The sequence below is a fragment of the Acinonyx jubatus genome, chromosome X (genome assembly GCF_027475565.1).
Source record: "Acinonyx jubatus isolate Ajub_Pintada_27869175 chromosome X, VMU_Ajub_asm_v1.0, whole genome shotgun sequence".
Taxonomy (NCBI): domain Eukaryota; kingdom Metazoa; phylum Chordata; class Mammalia; order Carnivora; family Felidae; genus Acinonyx; species Acinonyx jubatus.
The window spans coordinates 4,303,921-4,330,906 of record NC_069389.1 but is presented as its reverse complement, the minus strand read 5'-3'; the positions used below and the strand labels follow the sequence as shown (position 1 = coordinate 4,330,906).

The 26,986-nt window shown below is 40.9% G+C and overlaps 1 protein-coding gene across 4 annotated transcripts in view; it reads left to right on the top strand.

Annotated features, from left to right (window-relative positions):
* PUDP (pseudouridine 5'-phosphatase) overlaps positions 1-26,986 on the top strand; it is a 374,053-nt gene that overhangs the window by 80,732 nt on the left and 266,335 nt on the right. The window contains exon 4 of one of the 4 annotated variants that reach the window (XM_027050621.2): positions 117-1,872. The exons of the other annotated variants lie outside the window; for them this stretch is intronic. Within the exon in view, the coding sequence (XP_026906422.2) occupies positions 117-293 (177 nt within the window). The 3' untranslated portion in view covers positions 294-1,872. Of the gene's footprint in view, positions 1-116; positions 1,873-26,986 lie in introns of those variants that run through there. 4 annotated transcript variants of the gene reach the window in all.

The window sequence follows — 26,986 nt, the reverse complement described above, 5'->3', positions numbered from 1 at the left end:
CCTCGCGGTGACACAGCCGACCGGGCATGTCAATAATAAATACCTTGAAAACCCAGTCTAAGCGCCTGGTTAGGATAAAGGCCGTCTCAACCCTGTTTTTCTTCCTCACCCTACAGTGCCTCGTCTTTGAAGACGCTCCCAACGGCGTGGACGCGGCCCTTGCAGCCGGCATGCAGGTGGTCATGGTTCCAGACCGAAATCTGCAGCGCCATTTGACGTCCAAGGCCACGCTGGTGCTGGATTCCCTGCAGGATTTCCAGCCCGAGCTGTTTGGTTTGCCGCGCTACGAGTGAGCGGCCCGCCGTGGCCGCTGGCACCCAGGCAATCACCCCGTGAGCCAGCGGTCCTCCCAGCCCGTTATGTGTGGCTTCCCATCCCACGTGGGCTTGGCCTCCTCTGGCTGGTGCTGACAAACCGCGGCGTCACAGCTGAGACACGGCAAAGCAGAGACGGCCCGCAGCGCAGACCGAAACGCTCACGTGCATGGTCGTAGAGCGCGTGAATGAACACACAGTGTCTCGGTGTTTGAGGAATCCTGTAGCAGTCACACACGGCAAATGGACAGACGTACGCATGCTTGTGAGCGCCTGTTCATGTATGTATATGTGTGCATATGGACAAATACATGGGCGTTTATAGGTATGTGTTTACATACGCCCGTGTGTATGCAATACTAACGTGTCCACCACAAAATGAAATTATATGTGTGTTCATTTCTGCCTGCCTTTTTAGTTTTTGTGTTTTTATTTTGTTTTGTTTTGTTTTGTTTTAGAGAGAGGGAGAAAACCATAAGCAGGGTCCACACTCAGCACAGAGCCCTATGCAGGGCTCGATCCCACAACCTGAGCTGAAATCAAGGGTTACAGATTCAACTGAATGAGCCACCCAGGAGCCCCTCTTTTACTTTTTCTAAATCCTAGCTGAAAAATGTAAAATATGCGTACATATATGTATATGGTTACGTGTATATATATATATATATATATATATATATATATATATATATATATGTATATATGTATGTACATATATATTTATATGTTTCCTATGCTATTTTCTTTCTTAAGTATTGGTCATAATGTGCCAAAGGAGCTGATAAACGTGAGATGGTAATTGCATTTGTTCTGCAATCTGAGTGGAAAAGCCATGTCACGGATGAGCCCTGAGAAATCATCCTCATTATCAGCAGAATTCACGGTCCTTCTGTGCCCTCAGAACCTCTCTGTGCATCTCTACTCAGACACCACCTCTGAACCGTGACGTCCTGAGTTTCTTTTCAGTGTGAGCATACCTGAAGCCCACATCTTATTACGTCTACGTGCACGTCCACATCGGAGGATGTCCTTTCTACTTCAAAAAAATAAAAATAAAAAAATCATCCCCCGAGTCTAAAAACATGTATTCTTTCTAGCACAGTCTTCGATGCACATATAACTTGAATTCAGAGTGCATGCTTACCACGACCGAGAGCCTTATTAGCACATTTTTGGAATAATTCTACTTTGGCAGTGAGCTCCTTTTAATAGATTTACTTGATGTTTTGTGGTGGGAAAATTGAGAAAGGCACTGGAATATGCGAGAAGAACGCAATCCCAGGGTGCATCTGGCCTGCTGGTGTGTCACACATGGTCGTTGAGCAAATTTCCAAGTGCAAATGGTGGAAAAATGCTGGTGATGTATTTCAGGGTACATTTGTTCATGCCTTGCCTCCGGCTGTTGACCAGTTTTGTATCCATTCAGAGATTCATTTCAGCATTCATGATCGCCGGTGTATGGATCCGCTCTCTGAATTCTCCCTCAAGCTGCTTGTAACGTCTTACCGGATCCCTCGCCAGTTAATCAAGTTGAATAAAATCTTTGACGCTGGTTCGACATTACGTTCCTATGGGAGTTTCATTTCAACCTTTTTAAAAACATATATCCTCTAACAAACATAAAACATACGTGTCACTTTTTGACCTTTTTTTTTTTTTTTTTAAAGCCAAACAGTACTCACCATAAAATGGCATTCATGTATTATAAGGACACATCGCTGTCTTTGCCTGCAACAGAGGCTGTGAAATGGTCACTTGTTGGGTTTGGGATCTCCTTCCAAAATATGTGTGTTTTATAATTCTTTAAAAAAAATTTTTTTTTAATGTTTGTTTATTTCTGAGACAGAGACAGAGCATGAGCAGGGGAGGGGCAGAGAGAGAGGGAGACACAGAATCTGAAGCAGGCTCCAGGCTCTGACTCAGCACAGAGCCTGATGTGGGGCTCAAACTCGCACACTGTGAGATCTGACCTGAGCTGAAATTGGACTCTCAACCTACTGAGCCACCCAGGCGCCCTGGTGTGTTTTCTAATTCTTAAGCCATTTTGCATCAATAACACAAAGAGCTTTCGTGCTTCTCTCAATGACGTATTTGTAGATTCCTGTGCACTTTCCCCTGGGGTAAATTTGATATCAGATACATCGCTGTTACTTTTGTTCTTCTAACCAAGATGGCGGTGACACTCTTACTTTTTTGTACGAAGGAAAGTACTGGTGGTTGGCCAAGGCACACCCGTTCTTGCTTATTGTCCTGCATCATGCTGATGGCTTCAGTGCCTTTGAGTGATGGGATCACACTAACCACCCATCCGTCTCACAGAGGTATAATTAAACACAATGGAGACCACAGTGACTCCTGCCGAGAAAGTTTCAAGGATCATCGTGCTTTCTTAGTGCACTAAAGTGTGCTCTATTAGGGACATTCAGGGATCAGGGGACTACGCAGGGTTGCCCTCACGGGCAGCTAGTGTTTGCCCATCCGCTGTACCTTTTCGGAAGCATTTGGTAGTGATGATGTCCCTGAGAGGTGACGCTGTCGGTCTGTTCTTAATTCCCCATCAGTGAAACATATGTAACATTTGGAAGGTCTTACTAATCGCTGTGTCTTAGAGTTCTACCAATTAGCGCTCAGAGTTCAGCGACCTGTAGACGAGAGGAGTTCTAGTAGAGACCTGCTTTACACTGGAGAGAATTGTCTTATCAAGACACACAGTCGGTTGAGCGTCTAACCTCGGCTCAGGTCATGACCTCACAGTTCATGAGTTTGAGCCCCGCATCGGGATTTTGTGCTGACAGCTCAGAGCCTGGCGCCTGCTTCAGATTCTGTGTCTACCTCTCTCTCTGCTCCTCCCCTCCTCATGCTCTGTGTCTGTCTGTCTCAAAAGTAAATAAACATTAAAAAAAAAAAAAAGACACACGGATCGTTTCTGCTGTGCAACAGTGTTCAGTGCTTGGCCACTGAGGTTCCTGTTTCTTTGAGTATAATACTTTGATGCTGAATTTCCCATGCTTCGAATGGTGTTACCAATGTTTAAAAATAAATTTGCACTTGGAACGAGTTTTATAATAAAAAAAAATGTGTATCCATTCCTCTACTTAATGTTGTGTACACTCCCTTATTCCACAGGATGAAGTCCAGAACCTCTCTGGCCTTATATGAAGGCGTTCTGACCTAAGTTTATCCCTAGCGGTCTTTACAGTTATTATCAATCATTATTATCATCAGCAGCAGCATCATTATTGCCATAGTTTGTAAAGAGAAGATGAAGTGTGGTTTGGCAAAGGATTTCCAGTTAGAGTTCAAATCAGATCTCAGCTCCACCACTAAAAAGTTGTCACCCCCACCTCTGATTCCTTGCCCGTGACATGGGGGTAACGTACGCTCTAGGGCATTGGGCTGAAGAAGTGACTGACATCACACGTGGGATGGGAATAACAAACACAGAACTCTAGTAGTTCCCGTGGATTAAAGAGATTTGATTGACAGATGATATCTGGTGATGGAAGACCAGGTAGATCTTCAGGACAGCTCACAATATTCTGGTTTCCCGTGAGTCTCTTTAATAGTATGTTGTGCACATAGCACTTGTATGTCCTTCCTTAGCCACAGGATGTGATCACTATTGTAACTTTTCATCAGAAACACTCATCCGGATTGAGTTAACTCAAGAGAGATTATTTACGAGCTACTTGGAGGGCATCACAGGACACGTACAACCAAGAGACACCGCATTGGAGGGTATTTATCAAGTGCGTACACTGTGAGGTAGAAATGTGTGAGTTGCACCCACATCATGGTGCCGCCTCATGTGATTTGATTGCCCCTCGAATCAGCTAATTTGTTCTGTGCATCTTTTGACCCGAGTGGTGGTGAAAGGACTAAACAGTCACCTCTGTCTTCCTGGTTCTCCACAGAACGGCAGGTGCCTCACACAAGGTGGTTTTGGAGACTGAAACTGTCCCATTAGTATTAAGGCATTGTATCAAAGCATTGCTTTTTGTTGACTGAAACCCACGATTACCAAATTCTACGTGCATTTCTCCCACATCCCATGCGAAAGTATTTGCAACTAGTTGCCATGATCTTGGTAATATATTTCTCTAGGGCATACAAATTATAAACGACTATTTAAATATTCTAATGTCTCTAGTCTCTTAACAAGCATGAGGCATTGGGAAACATGCCATCAAATATATGTACTTATGAAAAACCTGAATAAAGGGATGAGTTTGTGTCATATATAACACAAAGTCACTTAAAATGGCTTATTTTCAAAATCCATTCTAGGAAAGAGTGGGTATGCATTTGATACTCAAAGTCTGAATAAATTATGGATACATGTTTAACTAAATAAGAGCTATCTTTGCTATGTTAGGTGGGTACTAGGTGGTAAAACAGACATTCCGTGTAAAATTCTACAACAAAAATGGAAACCAACTAATCAGTAAACTTGTATCATTGTTCCAGAAATCTCAGTCAACAGTGCTATTGAGTGTTCACATAGATGGATTTGATGATGACAGATTATCTCGGTTGTTTGTCTAAACATGCCCATCTCACCACTTTTTAAGGCTGGCTTCACTGGATGTTGAATTGTGGTTTGAAATGAATTTCCTCTTACTCTTTAAAGATACAGTTTCCTGTTCTATGGCTTCCATCATTTTGATTAAATTACCAGTTATTGGTCCTACGTGTGTAAGCAGTCTGTCTCTTTTCTCCAGCTGCTGCTAAGATTTTGTTCATGGTCTTTGGTCATCTGAGGAATGGTTTGCTTTGATCCATGTGAACTCTGTAGATCCCCTGAGTCTGTGGCCTGCTTAATGTATCGCTAAGCCACTCGGTCATCATCTCTTCCAGCACGCCCAGGCTTACCTCTTGGGGTCCCTTCCACACACCCAAAGAGAAAAGGGTGAACTCTTGGCCGTGCATGTAGCCGTGAATTGTGCACAGGCCTGGGCTGTGCCACCACTGAGAGGGCTGGGGGACTGGGGAGATGAGTGAGCTGGCAGGATGGGTGAGAAACTAGTGTCGGCATGGCCTCTGGGATGGCTTGGAGTCCCAGCACACACAGCTAGAAGGGATTAGAATTCTAACTTAGCCCCGAAGCCAGGCACAGTGAGAACCAGCCTGAAGGAGTCAGCCGCCCAGGATCAGGTATACCAGAAGTCCAGAGAACCAGGAGGGCCAAGAACCTGGGGATCCACAGAAGGCCTAGCACAGAGCTCCAGCAGAGTCGTGTCCCTGGAGGAGACCTTTCCTTCTGTGCTCGGTGGGTACATGCTGTGTGTCTTCTCTGAAGCCAAACCCAAGACTCACTTGCCTCTTGTAGAAAAGCGCTTACCTTGAGAACAAAGGCAAAGACACAGATAGTTGCTGAAGTATGAAAAACTCACGGAAAACACTTTTAATTAGGATAAAGTATTCACATAACGCAGATCACTTGAAAATTGCAAAACACTACATTTCTGCATAAAGTAGGTCGTCTAACATTTGTTGAGTGCCATCGTGAGGTAGGCACTTTTTATTGATGAACGTATGTCCTCGCCTTTTGCTTTGTTTCTGTCTGCTGCACGTAGTGGCTGAGAGTACTCCCAGCTTCCCCTCTCTTACCTCCAAGAAAATGCACAGAAAATGATGTGCAATTAGGTTATGTAACTCAAAGTCCACTCCATTATGAAGCAGTGGGACTGAGGAGCAGGGTTATAAGTTATACTCCCTTCACGCTCCAAAAACATCACTGTTCCCTACATAATTACCTATAACCACAGGGAAAGAAATACATTTTCTTGGTCGAGTTAAAACGATATTTGATGTTCCATTGTCACTGGTGTAGACGCAGCCCATATGGGCTACATTGAGTATCTATCTATGCACACTGTGTAAGGCAGGCAGGACCGAACACATACCTGCCTTAGCTGTACTAGCAATTTTTACCACGAAAAATACTGTCTCTAAGCAAGTTTGAGATGCCAATTTAATTGGTAAAATATTAAAGTCTTGGGATGCTTCCGCTTGTCTATGCATGAGACAACTCCCTCATTACTCTGGACTTTGGTATTCTCAACGTACCTTCAGAAAACACTGTAAAATGCCATTCCTGAGTGCCCTTTCTTTGCAAGTACTTATCAGGCCTGTGTGATGAGCTGTTTGTTCTCTGCTGATGTTCTTACTGATGCACAGTCTTGTCTGTAAGCAAGTCATTAGCCAATTCAAGACCGGAGTGGTGTCAGTAATCGTCCATGGGTGTTTCTAGGCACACGGTAGCTCTTGGAAGTCATCCTATCCCTAGGCTCAAAGTTCCTCAAGAATGCCATGTGGTTATTCTGAGGGAGGGTGTTTTTAATACCTCTCAAGGTAGAAGATCTGAGGCTTTTCACCCATCACTCCCCTCCCTTAAAGTATTTCCAATGTCAGTTCTATTTCTCTACCTTGATTTCTTTCCTCCAAACCATGATCTGCAACAGCCCGTCCTACCATCACCTCACCACATCCAGGGAACAGTTGCTACTAAGATGATGAAAGTCAGCCTTGAGTGCATGACCTACATTGTTCCCAGGGTCCCGGTGCCGATCCCAGAGACAGGCAGATCGAGTCCTGTGACAGTGCCTGCAGACCCATATGCTGTCTCCTCCTTCATGTTAGCTGTGAACACTCATCCGACTTTCCCTGGCCAGAACCTCCGTGAAGGAATAGGTCAAAACGTATTCTGAGAGTTCAAGGGGAAAACAAGTGCCACCCAATTCCTCCTCTTTTATTTCCCAGCGATGTAGACTGCATGGATATGGCCCAGATTCCTCCATGCGACGTGTAATTTACTATGGGAGACACAGGAAGGAATCACACACCGAAAGGTGCAACTGTAAATTGTCATAAACACTGCAAAGTGCAAGAACAGAATCTAAGAACAGCAGTGGGCACCTAATTTAATTAGGGGGCTTACAGGGTCAAGGAGGGGGCCTCACTGTACAAGTGGCATTTAAGGTGAAATCAGAAGTCCCTCAAAGCCTGGCTGTTTTCTCAAAAACTAAAACATACATGGACCATACAACCCAGGAATTCATAATAACATATGTCCACACAAAAATTTGTACACAAGTGTTCACAGCAGCATTTTTTTGTAACCATCAGAGGGAAAAAGTAAAAAAATCCTGGGTGGCTCCGTCGGTTAAGTGTCCCACTCTTGATTTCAGCTTAAGTCATGACTTCTCAGATTCGTGAGTTTGAGCCTCACATCAGGCTCCTCGTGTTAAGCCTACTTGGGATTCTTGCTCGCTCTCTCTCTCTCTCAAGAAAATAAAACTAGAAAACAAATTTAAAAACAAGAAGCCATCAGAACAGAAGGTCTTGGGAGAAGTTTGCTGTGTGATGAAATCCCACAAATTCCATTGTCTTTGGCACTTTTTACCAACAGTCATGTGTCTGTCCAGTTAGCACGTATAAAAGCGTCTTCCTGTCTTTCTAACCAGTTATGTAATTTGGACAAATGATCGGTGAGGATCTCCACAGAGTATTTAGAGTGTGCCCAATGAATCAGTGGAGTCAGTCCATTTTCTACTGTAAAATATGTGCACTTTTTAAATATCATTAGCCTACTTAGCAACACGTGATGTCGGTGAGAAGAACCAACAAAGGTGACGGTGGTGGGAAGAAGGAGCTGAAATCACTTCATGGTTCATATTATGTTTCTCTTGACCTTGTGATTTGGTAGTTTGGCAAGATACGTCAATCCTCAGCTCCGAGGAAAATGTGTAGCTTTGAGAACCTGGGTCTTAACAGATGAGAAGTTGTTCCACAAAACCAGTAGAAGGGAATTGGTGGGGACATGTTGGGGAAGCATGAGGAGCATTTCATGAAAGCGAAGGTCACCCTTCCAGTGCTGCTAAGATACCAAGACAGATCTGGATGGAGAACAGATATGGGGCTTGCTTATCTGTCCCGGAACACATCAGCTCAGGGGACTGGTGGGGGTCAGGAGCAGATGGCACAAGGGTAAAGCGAAGCAGACCCAGGAATGGAGAAGGCTCTTGGGAAGTTTTGCTAATCAGGGAGCAAAGAAATGGGGCTGTCACTACGGGGTGAGAAGGACCCAGGAGGCAGTGCTTAGTCTTTGTTGAGGTTTGATGTGGAATAAACGCCTGAGAGCAGAAACACCAGAGCTTCTCAGCCCCAGACGGTGAAGCGTGCCACACAGGCTCCTTAACTTTATCCCATCGGAGGTGCACGGAGTTGCCATCTTTCAAGAAATGAGGCCTCCAGGAGAAAGGGAAGGAGTCAGGAGGCTGGTCTGGTAGAGGTGAGGCGGAAAGGAAGGACCACACCATGAATCACATTGGCATTCCCTCCCCCGCCAAATCCATTTAATCCCACAAATCCAACATCGCCCGCTAACTAAAATTCTTTCCCATCGCCACACTCCCTAGTTTTTTAGATGCCACTCATCAGAAGAGATGTTTGTTTACCACTTCAGCAAGGAAGCACACCTGTGCTTGCAGGATTCAAGTGCCCCCCAAATTCTTGCCACCCTCCAAATCTCACTTCGTGCACCGCAGGGAGCTCATTCCTGCTCTCTGCTGCTCTGCACAAAATTCCATGCTGATAGCTACAAACATGTCCATTAATCCCCTTGCAAACACCCGTGAGAACGTGACTGCCCTCTTAACCCCCTTGATGAGACTGCTCCCTCCTCGTTTTTAGCTGAGAACTGCTCACAAGAGGGAATAAGATTTTGTTGCAGGAGGGTAAGTAGTGAAGGGCTTTTGAATAGGAAGCTTGGGAGCAGAGGAGACAGATTTGAGTGGGTAGTTCACAGGACGCTGGAGAGGTTGAGGGTAGTAGGAGTCCAGATGGGAAAGGAGGGAGGAGGGGGGCTACTAAGGGGAGCAGGGTCACAGGAAAGGGACAGCATGGGCATCCACAGTCTCCTTAGTGCTATCTCCTATGATTTGATTATTTTGTGCAGGAGGTCAGTGTGCCCATTGGGGCCTGCAGTTAGGAAACTTTCCTCTGAGCTGCAAGGAGCCTTTCTTAAATATCGGAGGAACCCAGTAACATTCTTTGTACTCTAGTACTGCATGCCTGGTCTTGTTTCTTCGAGCACTTGGTGTTTTCTTTGTTTGCTTTTTTCCTGGAATACTCAGAGCCTGCTCTGTTCTTTGAAAACTCAGCAAAGCTCTCACCATGGCCAGCACAAACACAGCAAGATCAGGTTCTGAGAAGTGCATGCCCTCAACTGTCGGGGAAAGTGAGTGTCGTGATCTTTTGTTGTTGTAACAGCCTTTTTATGGAGATGCTTCCCAAGGCAGTGTATTCGTTTGTGTCTAGCCCTGTGGCAGCAAACTTTCAATTCATCTCGTTCTTCTCAATGGTGGGCTTAGATCGGGCCAGGGCATCCTGTCCTAAACCACTTCCTAGGGCAGGCGCCAAGCTCTGGGGTGGCAAGGATGCCTACAGCTCAGACTCTGCAAATGAGGGTGATCCACGCTGGACCAGTTTTCCTGGGAAGTACAGATGGGGCTTGGTGTGCAACCCTAGTTCATAAAACAAAACAGAACAAATCTTGTCTCCAGACCAATGCCCACAGGTGGGGTTGTGACACAGAGCCCAGGCAATCATGGCCATGAGATTTCCTCTGTGCTGAATGTTCAGCCTTGTTTGGACAAAGTATGCAAATGGGAGGTGGCTGTGTGATGTCCTTTGCTGGGCCTCAAGCCCTGCCCTTACCTGTGGGGCTCAGAGGTGGTACACTGACAGAAGGAAATCTATATACACCTCTTAAGATTGCACACACATACACACACGCACACACCTAGGTGCCTGTAAAACTGAGGAAAAGGGGCGCCTCGGGGGCTCCGTCGGTTGAGGATATGACTTCAGCTCAGGTCCTTATCTCGCGGTTCACGAGTTCAAGCTTCGCATCGGGCTCTGTGCTGACAGCTTGGAGCCTGGAACCTGCTTTGGATTCTGTGTCTCCCTCTCTCTCTGCCCCTCCGCCATTCACACTCTGTGTCTCTCTCAGAAATGAATAAATGTTAAATTCTTTAAAAAAAAAAAAAAAAAAAGATTGGAATGGCTGGTCTTCCTAATCATACCCCAAACCAAATGGTGGCTTGGAGAGACTATAGAAAAAGAGGCATTATTCTGTGCCATTTTCTTCACTTAGCAGAGTCAGAATTTTCTCAGAAGAATGCCAACGTTATACCTCCAAAGGATACAGTTACCCCCAGTAACACCTATAGATATAAAGTCTTTGCACTTGCCATTGGGTAGTCATTTCCAGGCTGACATCATTAGCCATTTTTTTAAGAAAGTGTTGTTATAAGATAAGCTCATAAATATCAGATTAATTCTAAAATAAACCTTGGTGATGACTGACTCAAGTTGCCATCCTTAAAAAAAGAAAGAAAGAAAAGAGAAAACCTTCCTGCATTAGAAAAGAGGAACAAGCAAAGGAAAGAACAGTGTTCTTCCCACTGGGATATGGAGCGCTAAGTTAAACATAGGATTTACTTCTCCTTTAAGTGTATGATTATTTCCCCTCAACTCGCTTTTTTTTTTTAACTTCAGTATAAATCCATTACAATATGAAGTTACTAAATAACATTAATTTCCACCCAACCATAATGGTATGAATTTTGACAATTATGTTGGTCTATTTCTCAGTTGTGATTATTCTCCCTACCTATTGGGCAATAGTAGTGGGAAGAACCCTCCCTTCCTTTTAAACCTTTTAGTTTTTTGCAGTAAGCAACTGTTATAAGCAGTAACTTTAAATACCTTTAACTCCCCTTTCCAAAATCGCATTCACCTCATTTTAACTCTGGGCCAGCAGACTTGTTGGACAACAGCACTTCGAGCTCCAACAGGGAAAATGCACTCTGAGGGCAAAATCAGGAGGAAATGGAAAAAATAGAAACTAAGGTAAAAAATGGGGAAATATGTATCCTTTGGTACATTTTGGTCAAAAGGGCTTAGAAAAAAATTGAATGTGGCTATCTACATAGGCAGTCTAATTGTTTTGAATTAAAGAAAAACAATCACTGTGGCTTTTATATGATCCTTCTTACAAAGGTGAAATTCTCCATATAGACCATCCTTTTTACGGAGGTGAAATTCTCCATATAGACCATCCTTCTTACGGAGGTGAAATTCTCCATCAGGTTTATTGCTGGAGCTCTTCGTCCTCACTAACAATATTTTTCACAGACTATCTCCAGTAGCATCAAGAAATGCATCGTTACTCTCTTAGAGTGTTCTATGCCTACACCCATGACGGTGTGGACTTACATTGTTGGATATTGTCTTCAAGTCTTCTCTCTCTGGTATTGAATTCATTGGGGAGGAAAAAAGACGACTGGATTCAAAGAAAAGAATTACTCTTTCAATTCTAAATGGTCGTATACACATATGCCTGTCCCGTTTCTTTTATGAAACCAACCCAAGGCATCCCAGAGACTAAAAAACAAAGAAATGTTATCACTGATGAAACTAGAGATCCCCTAGAGGATCTCCTAGATTCCTAGATCACAGTAGGTGCAGAAAGATGGCTAAGTGCATGAGACATTTCTTGACAACGACAGACGACACCAAGAGAAGACACCTTTTTTCTGCGTAACTCAGAGTTCTCCAAAGTGGGCAGCACCCGTTGAAAGGAAAAGCAATGATTCCTTGCTTACACGGGTCAGGTCAATGTCCATAGGCTGCTTTGGGAAGCCTCCTTACATCATGTTTCTGTCATGGCACAGGACAGGAGGTGGGGGTAGTCATTAACAAAAAAAGCCTGAAGGCAGTCTTTACCCAGAGCAGACTGTGTTTGGCAAAGGGAGGAGAAACCGACAGGTGTCCCATACTCATGCAATCACTAATCTGTAGTGCAGATAAGCTCAAGATGCAATGCCCACTTGCAAACATTCGGCATGAGCCCAGATAACTTGCTTTCAGGCCGGACAAGGCTGAGCCATAGTGCAGGCGCAGTTAAGAAAACCCTCCAAGGCACAGCCTGGAACTTAAGCTGCCCATTGCTTTCGCTCCTTCTGCCTACTCCCCCAGATTTTGCTCACGTACCTCGGTCCAGATAGACATCTCCTCCTTCTAACATGAGACACAATACTGCTTGAAAAGGTGGAAGCCAGCCATGGGTCTTGAAAAAGATTCTGTAAGGAAAAACAGAACAGCCTAAGATCAGTGAAGACATACTACCCAGCAGCCAAAACTGGGAACAGACCCCTGTACAACAAATCAAATCGGTGAAAAAAAAAAAAAAATCTTGCTTCTCTGAAATGAGAATTTAAGGAAGACAGATACGGCGTTAAGGAAAAACTGATAATACATTACATGGGAATGAAAAGTAAGGGGGCAGAGCCTCAGAAATAAATGACAATGAAAAGTAAGTATGAGAGAGACAGAGACAGAAGGAGATTGAGAGACAGAGAGGAGAGATGGGGCCATCAGTAAACTGGTGCCGTGCCAAGATTCAGCAGTGAATGGGACATAAAAACATATTCAAATGTATGATTCAAGGTAAAATTTCCAGAATACAGAGAAATCTGAATTTACAAACCAAAAAGTAGCACAGTGAAGCCCAAAGCTGTGCTTCTATAGGTCAATTAACAAATATTCTAGTAAGTTAATGGTATTTTAAGTTTTGTAAAGAACTCTGTGGAAATTCAGGGGAAAAAAATCTAGGAATGTAAGATTTGTCTGTGAGACACAAAGTACTGGAAGACGGTGGAACAATATATAAAAATTCTTCAAAGAAAGCCTATGTGTTCCAAAAATGTAGTCAAAACTGCCCATAAATTTAAAAGGGTAGTAGTATGTGCAAACATACAATTCAGGGGATGTATGTTTATGATGAAAACTGGCAGAGAGAGGTCGAATCCCCACCAACCCAGAGCAGCAGTGTGCAGGATTCACTGAAAAGTTAAAGGATAGGCTTAAGTATACAACCATGGTGATGCCTCTGGGAATTACGGTCATGGAGGCGAAAAGGAATTCCAGCAATCATGACAATATACCAAGAATGGTGCAACTAACTAAAAAAAAAAGCATTCCAGCAAATGCACTTGGAAGTGAAACCAAGATGGGGCACTCAGGTGGCTCAGTTGGTGGAGTGTGTGAATCCTGATCTCGGGGTTGTGAGTTCGAGCCCCACGTTGGGTGTAGAGGTTGCTTAGAATAAAATCTTTTTAAAAAAGGAAGTGAAAACAAGATATCCTAAAGGTGAAATGCTGATTTTTCTCATTTTTAATTCCAGGCTTTCGATAGACATTTTTTTTTTAAACTCACATCAAGCAAAAGAAATATAAGCATATTTAAGTGGATTCAGGTAACCACCAGGAGAACTAAAAGACTAATGTTCTCTCCAAAAATTTAAAGGAAAACCTAGTAATTCCCACCAAATATATGCCACACTTACTTTATAGAAATAATTGCATAAAGACTAATGATTCCAATAAAACCAGTTTTTGGAGACTATGTGTATTCCCTCAAAATAAGAACGGTAAAGTACGTTATCCATTCTTGAGCAAATACATATTCTGTAGAAAGTTTCAGTAGATTTCATTCTAATACAGAAACATCACCATATGCTTTTGGCCACAGAGTTTGGATCTGACTTGGTTGGCAAGGAAGAACCTGTGAATGGTTTTCAACTGCTAATGGGTAAAATCCAATTGTTAATAAGATTAATTTGCTTAGACAGTTCTGGAAACCCCATAATTTTAACTCAGCTCTTCATGTTGCCTCCTGAACCGAAGTTTAACGTCCGGCTAAGTGTCATAAGCTCTCTTGGAAAAGCCCTAGGGTATCCACGGCACGATGATCGAAGTGTCATCTGTAAATGGGAATAAGCGTTTCTGAGCATTAGTTCATTGCTGCTGAAGGGACACAGTATGATGGGTAAAAAGGCCAAAAAGCTGAGGAATTTTTTTAATTCGTGGACTTTATATTTGTTTAATTAAAATAATTTAGTATAGTTAACATACAGTGTTATATTAGTTTCAGGTGTGCAGTACAGTGATTCAACAATTCTGTACATTATTTTGTGCTTATCATGACAAGCACACTCCTTAATCCCAATTGCCCATTTCACCCATCGCCCACCCACCTCCCCTCTGGTAGCCACCAGTGTGTTCTCTATAGCTAAGAGTCTGGTTTTTTATTTCTTGTTTTTTCGTTCCTTTGTTTTGTTTCTTAAATTCCTCATATGAGTGAAATCATATGGTATTTGTCTTTCTTGGACTGATTTATTTTACTTAGCATTGTATATACATACATACACCACATTTTCTTTATCCATACATCTGCGAGTGGACTCTTCCTTTGCTTCCATATATTGACTGTTGGAAATAATGCTGCAATAAATGTAGAGGTGCATGTATCTTTCCAAATTAGTGTTTTTGTATTTTTTGGGCAAATACCCAGTAGTGGAATTTCTGGATCATATGGCTTTTAATTTTTTTTGAGGAATCTCCATACTGTTTTCCACAGTAGCTTCACCAATTTTCATTTCCACCTACAGTGCAAGATGGGTCCTTCTTCTCCACATCTTCACCAACATTTACTGTTTCTTATGTTGTTGATCTTGGCCATTCACACAGGTATGATGTAATATATCATTGTGGTTTTGATTTGTATTTCTTGATGATTAATGATGTTGAGCATCTTTTCATGCGTCTGTTGGCCAACTGTATTTCTTCTTTGGAGAAATATCAGTTCATGGCTTCTGCCCATTTTTTTTCCCGATCATTTTTATTTGGATTATTTGTGGGTTTTTGTTGTTGTTGTTGTTCCATGGTGTAAGTTCTTTATATATTTTGTGTACTCCCCCCTTATTGTATAGGTAGGTCATTTGCAAATATCTTCTTCCATTCACTAGGTCATTCTTTAGTTTGTTGTTTTGTGTTTTATTTTTTGTTTTCCTTCATTTTTTTGTTTGTTTTGCTGTGCAAAAAGCCTTTTAATGTTTATTTTTGACAGAGTGAGAGACAGAGTGTGAGTGGAGGAGGGGCAGAGAGAGAGGGACACACAGAATCTGAAGCAGGCTCCAGGCTCTGAGCTGTCAGCACAGAGCCCGACACAGAGCTCGAACTCAGGAACCACGAGATCATGACCTGAGCCAAAGTCGGACGCTTAACCAACTGAGCCACCCAGGCATCCCAAAATCCTTTTATTTTGATGTAGTCCCAGTAGTTTGTTTTTGCTTTTGTTTTCCTTGCCTCAGGAGACATATCTAGAAAAATGTTGCTACAGCCAATATCTGAGAAATTACTGCCTGTACTCTCTCCTGGGATTCTTACATTTTGAGGTCTCACATTTAGTTCCTTAATCAATTTCAAGTTTATTTTTGTGCCTGGTGTGAGAAAGTGGTCTAGTTTTATTGTTTTGCATGTACCTGCCTGCTTTTGCCAGCATCTTTTGTTGAAGAGACTATCTTTTTCCCATTGTTGATCCCTTTGTTGTAGATTAATTGACCATATAATCATGCATATATTTCTGGACTTCCATTGATCTATATGTCTGTTTTTGTGCCACTACCATACTGTTTGGATTAGAAGAGCTTTGCAGTATATCTGAGATGTGATACCTCCAGGTTTGCTTTTCTTTCCCAAGATCATTGTGGCTATTTGGGGTCTTTTGTGGTTCCATACAAATTTTAGCATTATTTTTTCTAGTTCTGTGGAAAATGCCGTTGGTGTTTGGAGAGGGATTGGGCTAAATCTGTAGATTACTTTGGGAAGTACGGACATTTTAACAATTTCCTTATTTCTCTTGCTGTTACTTCATTATTAGTGTATGGAAATGCAACAGATTTCTGGATATTGATTTTGTACCCTGTGCCTTTACTGAATTTATTTCTCCATCTAGTAGCTTTTTGATGGAGTCTTCAGGGTTTTCTATATAAAGTATCATGTCATCTGCAAATAGTGACAGTTTTACTTCTTCCTTACCAGTATAGATGCGTTTTCTTTCTTTTCCTTGTGCAATTGCTGAGGCTGTGATGTCCAGTACTATGTTAAATAACACTGGTGAGAGTGGACATCCTTGTTTTGTTCCTAATCTTAGGAGAAAAGCTCTCAGTTTTTCATCAATGACGATGATATTAGCTATGTGTTCTTCATATATGGCAGTTATTATGTTGAGGCATATTCCCTCTAAATCTACTTTCTGGAGGGTTTTTGTCGTTAATGGATTTGTGTTTTGTCAAATGCTTTTTCTCCATCTCTTGAAATGTCATATAGTTTTCATCTACTCTTCTTGATGGAGCGTTATCACATTGATTGATTTGTGAATATTGAAACAAACTTGTATCCTGGGAATAAATCCCATTTTATCATGGTGAATTATTCTTTTTTAATGTACTGTTGGATTTTGGTTACTTATATTTTGTTCAGGATTTTTGCATCTATGTTCACCGATATTGGCCTATAGTTTTCTTTTCCTGTAGTGTCTTTATCTGGTTTTAGTATCAGGGTAATGATGGTCTCATAGAACGAATTTGGAAACTTTTCTTCCTCTTCTAGTTTTTAGAAAAGTGTGAAAAAAAAAACTATTTTTAATTTTTAAAAATGTTTTTAATGTTTATTTTTGAGAGCAAGAGAGACAAAGTGTGAGTGGGGGAGGGGCAGAGAGAGAGGGAAAAACAGAATCTGAAGCAGGCTCCAGGCTCGGAGCTGTCTGCATATAACTCCACGTGGGGCTCAAACTCATGGACCGTGAGGTCATGACCTAAGACAAAGTTGGACGCTTAACCAACTGAGACACCCAGGCACCCCTGTATTAATTATTTTTTAAATATGTTTGGTAGAATTCACCTGTGAAGCCATCTGGTCTTGGGCTTGTTTTTCCTAGGAGTTTTTAAATGACTGTTTCAGTTTTATTGCTGATAATCAGTCTGTTCAAATTTTCTGTTTCTTCGTGATTCAGCTTTTGGATGCTATATGTTTTTAGGAATTTATCCCTTTCTTCTAGGCATTTCAAAATTTGAAATATAATTGTTCGTAATACTCTCATAATCATCTGTATTTTTGTGGTGTTGGTTTTTATTTCTTTTCTTTCATTTCTGATTTTGTTTGCATTCTCTCTCCCTTTCAATGAGTCTTGCGAAAGGCTTATCAATTTTGCTCATCTTTTCAAATAACTGGCTCCAGGTTTCATTTATCTGTTCTTTTTAAAAATTTTTTTTTTACATTTTTTATTTAGTTTTGAGAGACACAGAGAGACAGAGCACAAGTGGGGGAGGGGCAGAGAGAGAATGAGACACAGAATCCGAAGCAGGCTCCAGGTTCTGAGCTGTCAGCATAGACCCTGACACAGGGCTTGAACCAATAAACTGCGAGATCCTGACCTGAGCCAAAGTGGGATGCTTAACCAACTGAGCCACCCAGGCGCCCCTTGTTTATCTGTTCTATTGCTTTTCTAGTTTCTATTTCATTTATTTCTACTCTAATGTTTATTTCCTTCTGTTATTTTGGGGCTTTGTTTTTTCTCCTTTTATCTAGCTCCTTTATGTGTAAGGTTAGGTGGTTTATTTCAGTTTTGTTTTTTTCTTTTCCCCCTTCTTGAGGCAGACCTGTATTGCTATAATCTTTCCTCTTAGAACAGCTCTTGCTGTATCCCAAAGATTTTGGGTCGTTGTTTTGTTTTTCATTTGTATCCATATATTTTTTAATTTCCTCTTTGATTTCTTGGTTGACCCATTCATTGTTTACTAGCATGAAAACATTTAACTTTCATGTACTTGTGTTCTTTGCAGATTTTTTTCTTGTGGTTGATTTGTAGTTTCATAGCATTGTTTTTGAAAAGATGCATGATATGACTTCAATATTTTCAAAATATTTGAGACCTGTTTTATGACTTAATATGTGAGCTATTCCAGAGAATGTTCCATGTGCACTGGAAAAGAATGCGTGTTCTACTATTTTTGAATGGAATGTTTTGAATATATCTGTTAGGTCCATCTGATACAACATGTCATTCAAAGCCATTGTTTCTTGTTGATTTTATGTTTGTATGATCTATTCATTGATGTTAGTGGTCTGTTAAAGTCTCCCACTATTATTGTATTATTATCAATGTCTTCCTTTTTGTTTGTTAATAACTGCTTCATGTATTTGGGTACTCCCATGCTGGGCATATAAATATTTACAATTGATGTATGTTATTGTTGAATTGTTTCTTTTATGATTATGTAGTGTTAATGGATTTTATAATATTCTAGAAGCTTTCGGTTTATGGAAAACTTGACTCAAAGTACATACAGCCTCATATATGTCAACTCTCCCAGTTTTCCCTGTTATTAACATCTTGAGTGATTTTGGTGCATATGTTACAATCTGTGTGGCAATAGTTTTTAGGATACCATTAACTAAGCCCATGGTTTACATAAGGGCTCACTGTTGGTATTATATGTTCTGCGGATTTGGATGAATCTATCTACCATTTTAGTATCATACAGAATATTCTAGAATTCCCTAGAAATCCAGTGTCCCATCTGTTCATCCATCTGTCCCACTTAACCCCTGGTAACCATAGTTTTTGTTTTTTTGTTTGTTTGTTGTCTTTATACTTTGGCATTTTTCACAGTGTCATAGAGTTGGGATGGTATAGTATGTAGCTTTTTCAGATTGACTTGCTTCACTTAGCAGTATGCTTTTAAGGTTCTGAAGTTTTTTAAAACAAAATAAACATTAGGATTAAAGACTGAGAACATCAGGAATCGTATGTTACCTTAAAATGGGGTCACTTGATTTTTCTAACATTTAGCGTTAAAAGCACTTGCTTTTAAGCCATATGTATGAATATTGATATATTTATATTTAATGCCAGCCTCATTTGACACATGCATTGTGTGCATTTTCAAACACATTTTTCATTCATTTATTCTAGAGTTATCTGTTCATAAAACCCTTGCTTGAAAGGAGCTTACTTTTTTTTTTGCCATTTTTATTACAAACAGTAGTTCATGTATGCATAAGTTTTTATCTGAAGAAGGGGGAAAATATATATGCCAATGATGCTTGATGGCAATCAAACCATGATGGTATGTTGAAAATTTTTATAAACTATATTTTATGTGCATTAATATTCGGTCTTTTATTTTCAATATATTCAATTGTGATATTTATTTAAGTGGTTTTCAACTGTGAATTTACATTGTCTTAAGGAAGTTTATATCCCTTAATTCAAACTTTCAAATGGGAGAGGAACAAAAATATTATCCTTCTTGAATTGGAAATACTTGTGCTGATAAACATAACCTATTCAGATCAATCAAGAAATCATTACTTTTTGATATCTAATAATTCCCTAATTAGAAAAAGGATATATTCCATAATAAAATTAAAATACCCCTCTATGATAATAGAGAATTAGAACTGGTAATTAAAAAAAAAAAAGATGAAGAACCCAGCTGGGCATTGCAGGTTTTCATGAGCTGCAGAGTGGTGTCAGCCCATTGGACATGAGCTGTTTCATTTTCTGTTTAACAGCCCTGGGTCCAAAAATTTGATCTTTAAGACTAAAATCAAGGGTGAGGGGGGAGCATGGACCAGTACTGTAATTTTTACAGTTTTGCATATGTGTGTACATGTATATAAATTAGTTTATTTGCATAAACTGAAACTATAGGAAATAGCCACATAGCCATACGAACAGTATTTAGACCGAAATCTCTAAGAAATGTATGTCTTCACAGTTGCATGACAATGACCTCCTCTTAGGATTCAACTGAAACATCTTCATACAGAAATTCAAACTTTTTGTGCAAAAGAAATATTACACAGGTGAATCTGGAAAATGTTTTCATGTTGCCAACCAGCTCGATATCACCACTCATATTGGCTGGGATGGTTCAATGATACTGACACATACTATTGAAGGAAGAGAGAGATCAGAAGTGGGGCTGGCTTCCTGCTTGGTTGTTTTAGTTGCTCAATACTGCCCTCTGGGTGCAGGATCTTCCTGTTTGCGCTCTGCCCTCACAGCTTTGACTTCCCCTGAAGGTTGTGTTCTCATGGCTTTCAGATGGCGTCATGAGAGCACACTATTTCCCTGGTCCCCAGCGTTAGGTCTTTTCATCAGTCTGATCGGCCGAAGTTAAGACACGCGACCCTCTGTGCCTGGAATACAGCTGTAGTTCCAGGGTTGTGCACAGATTGGCCTTCAGTCTCCAGGATACTCCCCAGGAGCTTGAGATGAATCCAGTCACCGTTGAGTCTCATGAACTACTTGTGGGAATGAGGAAGCTTTGAACAATTGGGGTTCTGATCACAAGCAGGAGGGGGAGATGGGAAAGAGGATATTGACTAGGCAGTTTCCATCTCCTGCTCTTCCCCCACGAAGGATAACACGGCAGACTGACTTGATGTCATGGTCACGGTAGTCCTTGTCCTGAGGGGGCAGCCCAGTGCCACATAACTTTTTTGGAGTGGAGTATGGAACATCAGATTTATACTGATTGCACTGGGTTGGCCACCATACCTCTCATGAACAGTGAGGTAGCAGGTACCTGACCAGCTACACTGGAGGCCTTGCTCATGTTACAGATGAAAACCCATTGATGACCAGACGCCAGCCTCCCCTGGCGCGGCTAACTGCAGCTGGGAGGCTGGGACATCTGGAGGCAATCAGCTATACTTACCCTTCTGCAGCCCCAGGAAGGAAGAGGGAGACCAAATGAGAACAGAGAGTGAAGAGGTCACAGGATAAATGAGCACCCCCAAAAGAGGTATAAAGATTGCTTGGCAGTGAAGAGCCATTCCAGTCCAATTATGCTCAAGCCATTACAGCGCATGATGTTGAATGCATACCGACGTTGATCCTATCAAGCTCATTTTATTTTATTTATTTTTTGAAATTTATTGTCAAATTGGTTTCCATACAACACCCAGTGCTCATCCCAACAGGCGCTCTCCTCAATGCCCATCACCCCACTTTCCCCTCCCTCCCACCCCCCAACAACCCTCAGTTTATTCTCAGTTTTTAAGAGTCTCTTATGATTTGGCTCCCTCCCTCTCTTTTTTCTTTCCTTCCCTCCCCCATGGTCTTCTGTAAAGTTTCTCATGATCCACAGAGAGTGAAAACATATGGTATCTGTCTTTCTCTGTATGACTTACTTCACTTAGCATAACACTCTCCAGTTCCATCCACATTGCTACAAAGGGCCATATTTCATTCTTTCCCATTGCCACGTAGTATTCCATTGTGTATATAAACCACAATTTCTTTATCCATTCGTCAGTTGATGGACATTTAGTCTCTCTCCATAATTTGGCTATTGTTGAAAGTACTGCTAAAAACATTAGGGTACGTGTGCCCCTATGCATCAGCACTCCCGTATCCCTTGGGTAAATTCCTATTGCTTGGTCATAGGGTATATCTATTTTTAATTTTTTGAGGAACCTCCACAGTTTTCCAGAGCGGCTGCACCAGTTTGCATTCCCACTAACAGTACAAGAGGGTTCCCATTTCTCCACATCGTCGCCAGCATCTATAGTCTCCTGATATTTCATGTTAGCCACTCTGACTGGCGTGAGGTGGTATCTCAGTGTGGTTTTGATTTGTATTTCCCTGATAAGGAGTGATATTGAGCATCTTTTCATGTGCCTTTGGCCATCTGGATATCTTTAGAGAAGTGTCTATTCATGTTTTCTGCCCATTTCTTCACTGGATTATTTGTTTTTTTGGGAGTGGAGTTTGGTGAGTTAATTATAGATTTTGGATACTAGCCCTTTGTCCGATATGCCAGTTGCAAATATCTTTTCCCATTCCGTCAGTTTCCTTTTAGTTTTGTTGATTGTTTCCTTTGCAGTGCAGAAGCTTTTTATTTTCATGAGGTCCCAATAGTTCATTTTTGCTTTTAATTCCCTTGCCTTTGGAGATGTGTCAAGTAAGAAATTGCTGTGGCTGAGGTCAGAGAGGTTTTTTCCTGCTTTCTCCTGTAGGGTTTTGATGGTTTCCTGTCTCACATTCAGGTCCTTTATCCATTTTGAGTTTATTTTTGTGAGTGGTGTAAGAAAGTGGTCTAGTTTCATTCTTCTGTGTGTTGCTGTCCAGTTTTCCCAGCACCATTTGTTAAAGAGACTGTCTTTTTTGCATTGGATGTTCTTTCCTGCTTTGTCAAAGATTAGTTGGCTATACTTTTGTGGGTCTAATTCTGGGTTTTCTATTCTGTTTCATTGGTCTATGTGTCTTTGTGCCAATACCATGCTGTCTTGATGATTTCAGCTTTGTAGTAGAGGCTAAAGTCTGGGATTGAGATGCCTCCCACTTTGGTCTTCTTCTTCAATATTACTTTGGCTATTCAGGGTCTTTTGTGGTTCCATACAAATTTTAGGATTGCTTGCTCTTCCTTTGAGAAGAATGCTGGTGCAATTTTGATTGGGATTGCATTGAATGTGTAGATTGCTATGGGTAGTCTTGACATGTTAACAATATTTATTCTTCCAACCCATGAGCATGGAATGTTTTTCCATTTCTTTGTATCTTCTTCAATTTCCTTCATAAGCTTTCTATAGTTTTCAGCATACAGATCTTTGACATCTTTGGTTAGGTTTATTCCTAGGTATTTTATGCTTCTTGGGGCAATTGTGGATGTGATCAGTTTCTTTATTTGTCTTTCTGTTGCTTCATTATTAGTATATAAGAATGCAACTGATTTCTGTACATTAATTTTGTATCCTGCAACGTTTCTGAATTCATGTATCAGTTCTAGCAGACTTTTGGTGGAGTCTGTCGGGCTTTCCATGTATAATATGTCATCTGCAAAAAGTGAAAGCTTGACTTCATCTTTCCAATTCCGATGACTCTGATTTCCTTTTGTTGTCTGATTGCTGATGCCAGAACTTCCAACACTATGTTAAACAACAGCAGTGAGAGTGGACATCCCTGACGTGTTCCTGATCTCAGGGCGAAAGCTCTCAGTTGTGGCCTTTTCGTAAATGGCTTTCATGATGTGTAAGTATGTTCCTTCTATCCCAGCTTTCTCGGGGAGTTTTGTTAAGAAAGGATGCTGAATTTTGTCAAATGCTTTTTCCACATCGTTTGACAGGATCATATTGTTCTTATCTTTTCTTTTATTAATGTGATGTATCACATTGATTGACTTGCGAATGTTGAACCAGCCCTGCAGCCCGGGAATGAATCCCTCTTGATCATGGTGAATAATTCTTTTTATATGCTGTTGAATTCTATTTGCTCATATCTTGTTGAGAATTTTTGCATCCATATTCATCAGGGATATTGGCCTGTAGTTCTCTTTTTTTGCTGGGTCTCTGTCTGGTTTGGGAATCAAAGTAATGCTGGCTTCATAGAATGAGTCTGGAAGTTTTCCTTCCCTTTCTATTTTTTTGGAACAGCTTGAAAAGGATAGGTATTATCTCCGCTTTAAATGTCTGGTAGCATTCCCCATGGAAGCCATCTGGTCCTGGACTCTTATTTGTTGGGAGATTTTTGATAACTGACTCAATTTCTTTGCTGGTTATGGGTCTGTTCAAGTTTTCTATTTCTTCCTGTTTGAGTTTTGGAAGTGTGTGGGTGCTTAGGAATTTGTCCATTTCTTCCAGGTTGTCCAGTTTGTTGGCATATAATTTTTCATAATAGTCCCTGATAATTGCTGTATTTCTGAGGGATTGGTTGTAATAATTCCATTTTCATTCATGATTGTAGCTATTTGGGTCATCTCCCTTTTCTTTTTGAGAAGCCTGGCTACAGGTTTATCGATTTAGTTTATTTTTTTCAAAAACAACTCTTGGTTTCATTGATCTGCTCTACTGTTTTTTTAGATTCTATATTGTTTTTTTCTGCTCTGATCTTCATTATTTCTCTTCTTCTGCTGGGTTTGGGGTGTCTTTGCTGCTCTGCTTCTATTTCCTTTAGCTGTGCTGTTAGATTGTGTATTTGGGATTTTTCTTGTTTCTTGAGATAGTCCTGGATTGCAACATATTTTCCTCTCAGGACTGCCTTTGCTGCATCCCAAAGCGTTTGGATTGTTGTATTTTCATTTTCATTTGTTTCCATATATTTTAAAATTTCTTCTCTAATTGCCTGGTTGACCCATTCATTCTTTAGTAGGGTGTTCTTTAACCTCCATGCTTTTGGAGGTTTTCCAGACTTTTTCCTGTGGTTGATTTCAAGCTTCATAGCATTGTGGTCTGAAAGTGTGCATGGTATGATCTCAATTCTTGTATACTTATGAAGGGCTGTTTTGTGACCCAGTATGTGATCTATCTTGGAGAATATTCCATGTGCACTCGAGAAGAAAGTATATTCTGTTGCTTTGGGATGCAGAGTTCTAAATATATCTGTCAGTCCGTCTGATCCAATGTATCATTCAGGGCCCTTGTTTCTTTATTGATCCTGTGTCTAGATGATCTATCCATTGATGTAAGTGGAGTATTAAAGTCCCCTGCAATTACCACATTCTTAGCAATAAGGTTGCTCATGTTTCTGATTAATTGTTTTATATATTTGGGGGCTCCCATATTCGGTACATAGGCATTTATAATTGTTAGCTCTTCATGATAGATAGACCCTGTAATTATTATATAATGCCTTTCTTCATCTCTTATTACAGCCTTTAATTTAAAGTATAGTTTGTCTAAGTATGGCTACTCCAGCGTTCTTTTGAGTTCTAGTAGCATGATAGATAGTTGTCACTTTCAATCTGAAGGTGTCCTCAGGTCTAAAATGAGTCTCTTGTAGACAGCAAATAGATGGGTCTTGTTTTTTTTTTTTTTTTTCTCATCCATTCTGATACCCTGTGTCTTTTGGTTGGAGCATTTAGTCCGTTTACATTCAGTGTTATTATAGAAAGATATGGGTTTAGAGTCATTGTGATGTCTGTAGGTTTCATGCTTGTAGTGATGTCTCTAGTACTTTGTGGTCCTTGCAACATTTAATGCACAGAATCCCCCTTAGGATCTCTTCTGGGGCTGGTTTAGTGGTGATGAATTCCTTCAGTTTTTGTGTGTTTGGGAAGACCTTTATTTCTTCTTCTATTATGAATGACAGACTTGCTGGATAAAGGATTCTCAGCTGCATAGTTTTTCTGTTCATCACATTGAAGATTTCCTGCCATTCCTTTCTGGCCTGCCAACTTTCAGTAGATAAGTCTGCCACTAGTCTTATGGGTCTCCCTTTATATGTTGGAGTGCGTTTATCCCTAGCTGCTTTCAGAATCTTCTCTTTATCCTTGTATTTTGCCAGTTTCACTATGATATGTCCTGCAGAAGATCCATTCAAGTTACATCTGAAGGAAGTTCTCTATGCCTCTTGGGTTTCCATGCCTTTATCCTTCCCCAGATCAGGGAAGTTCTCGGCTATGATTTGTTCAAGTACACCTTCAGCCCCTTTCTCTCTCTCTGCTTCTTCTGGAATTCTGGTGATACAAATATTGTTCCGCTTCATTGCATCACTTAGTTCTCTAATTCTCCCCTCATACTCCTGAATTTTTTTATCTCTCATTTTAACAGTTTCCTCTTTTTCCATAATTTTATCTTTTTTTTAAATTTTATTTTTTTATTTTTTAAAATTTATATCCAAATGAGTTAGCATATACTGCAACAATGATTTCAGGAGTAGATTCCTTAGTGCCCTTTACCCATTTAGCCAATCCCACCTCCCACAACCCCTCCAGGAACCCTGAGTTTGTTCTCCTTATTTATGAGCCTCTTCTGTTGCCCCCCTCCCTGTTTTTATTATTTTTGTTTCCCTTCCCTTATGTTCATCTGTTTTGTCTCTTAAAGTCCTCATATGAGTGAAGTCATATGATTTTTGTCTTTCTCTGACTAATTTCACTTCGCATAATACCCTCCGGTTCCGTCCACCTAGTTGCAAATGGCAAGATTTCATTCTTTTTGATTGCCGGGGAATACTCCATTGTATACATATACCACATCTTCTTTATCCATTCATCCATTGATGGACATTTGGGCTCTTTCCATACTTTGGCTATTGTTGATAGTGCTGCTATTAACATGGGGATGCCTGTGTCCCTTTGAAACAGCACACCTGTATCCCGTGGATCAATGCCTAGTGGTGCAATTGCTGGGTTGTAGGGTAGTTTTATGTTTCGTTTTTTGAGGAACCTCCATACTATTTTCCAGAGTGGCTGCACCAGCTTGCATTGCCACCAACAATGCAAAAGTGATCCTCTTTCTCCGCATTCTTGCCAATATCTGTTGTTGCCTGAGTTGTTAATGTTAGCCATTCTGACAGATGTGAGGTGGTATCTCATTGTGGTTTTGATTTGTATTTCCCTGATGATGAGTGATATTGAGCATTTTTTTCATGTTTCGGTTGGCCATCTGGATGTCTTCTTTGGGGAACTGTCTATTCATGTCTTTTGCCCATTTCTTCACTGGATCATTTGTTTTTTGGGTGTTGAGTTTGATAAGTTCTTTATAGATTTTGGATGCTAACCCTTCATCTGATATGTCGTGTGCAAATAACTTCTCCCATTCTGTCAGTTGTCTTTTAGTTTTGCTGATTGTTTCCTTCGTTGTGCAGAAGCTTTTTATTTTGATGAGCTCCCAGTAGTTCGTTTTTGCTTTTGTTTCCTTTGCCTCTGGAGATGTGTTGAGTAAGAAGTTGCTGTGGGCCAAGATCAAAGAGGTGTTTGCCTGCTTTCCCCTCGAGGATTTTGATGGCTTCCTGTCTTACATTTAGGTCTTTCA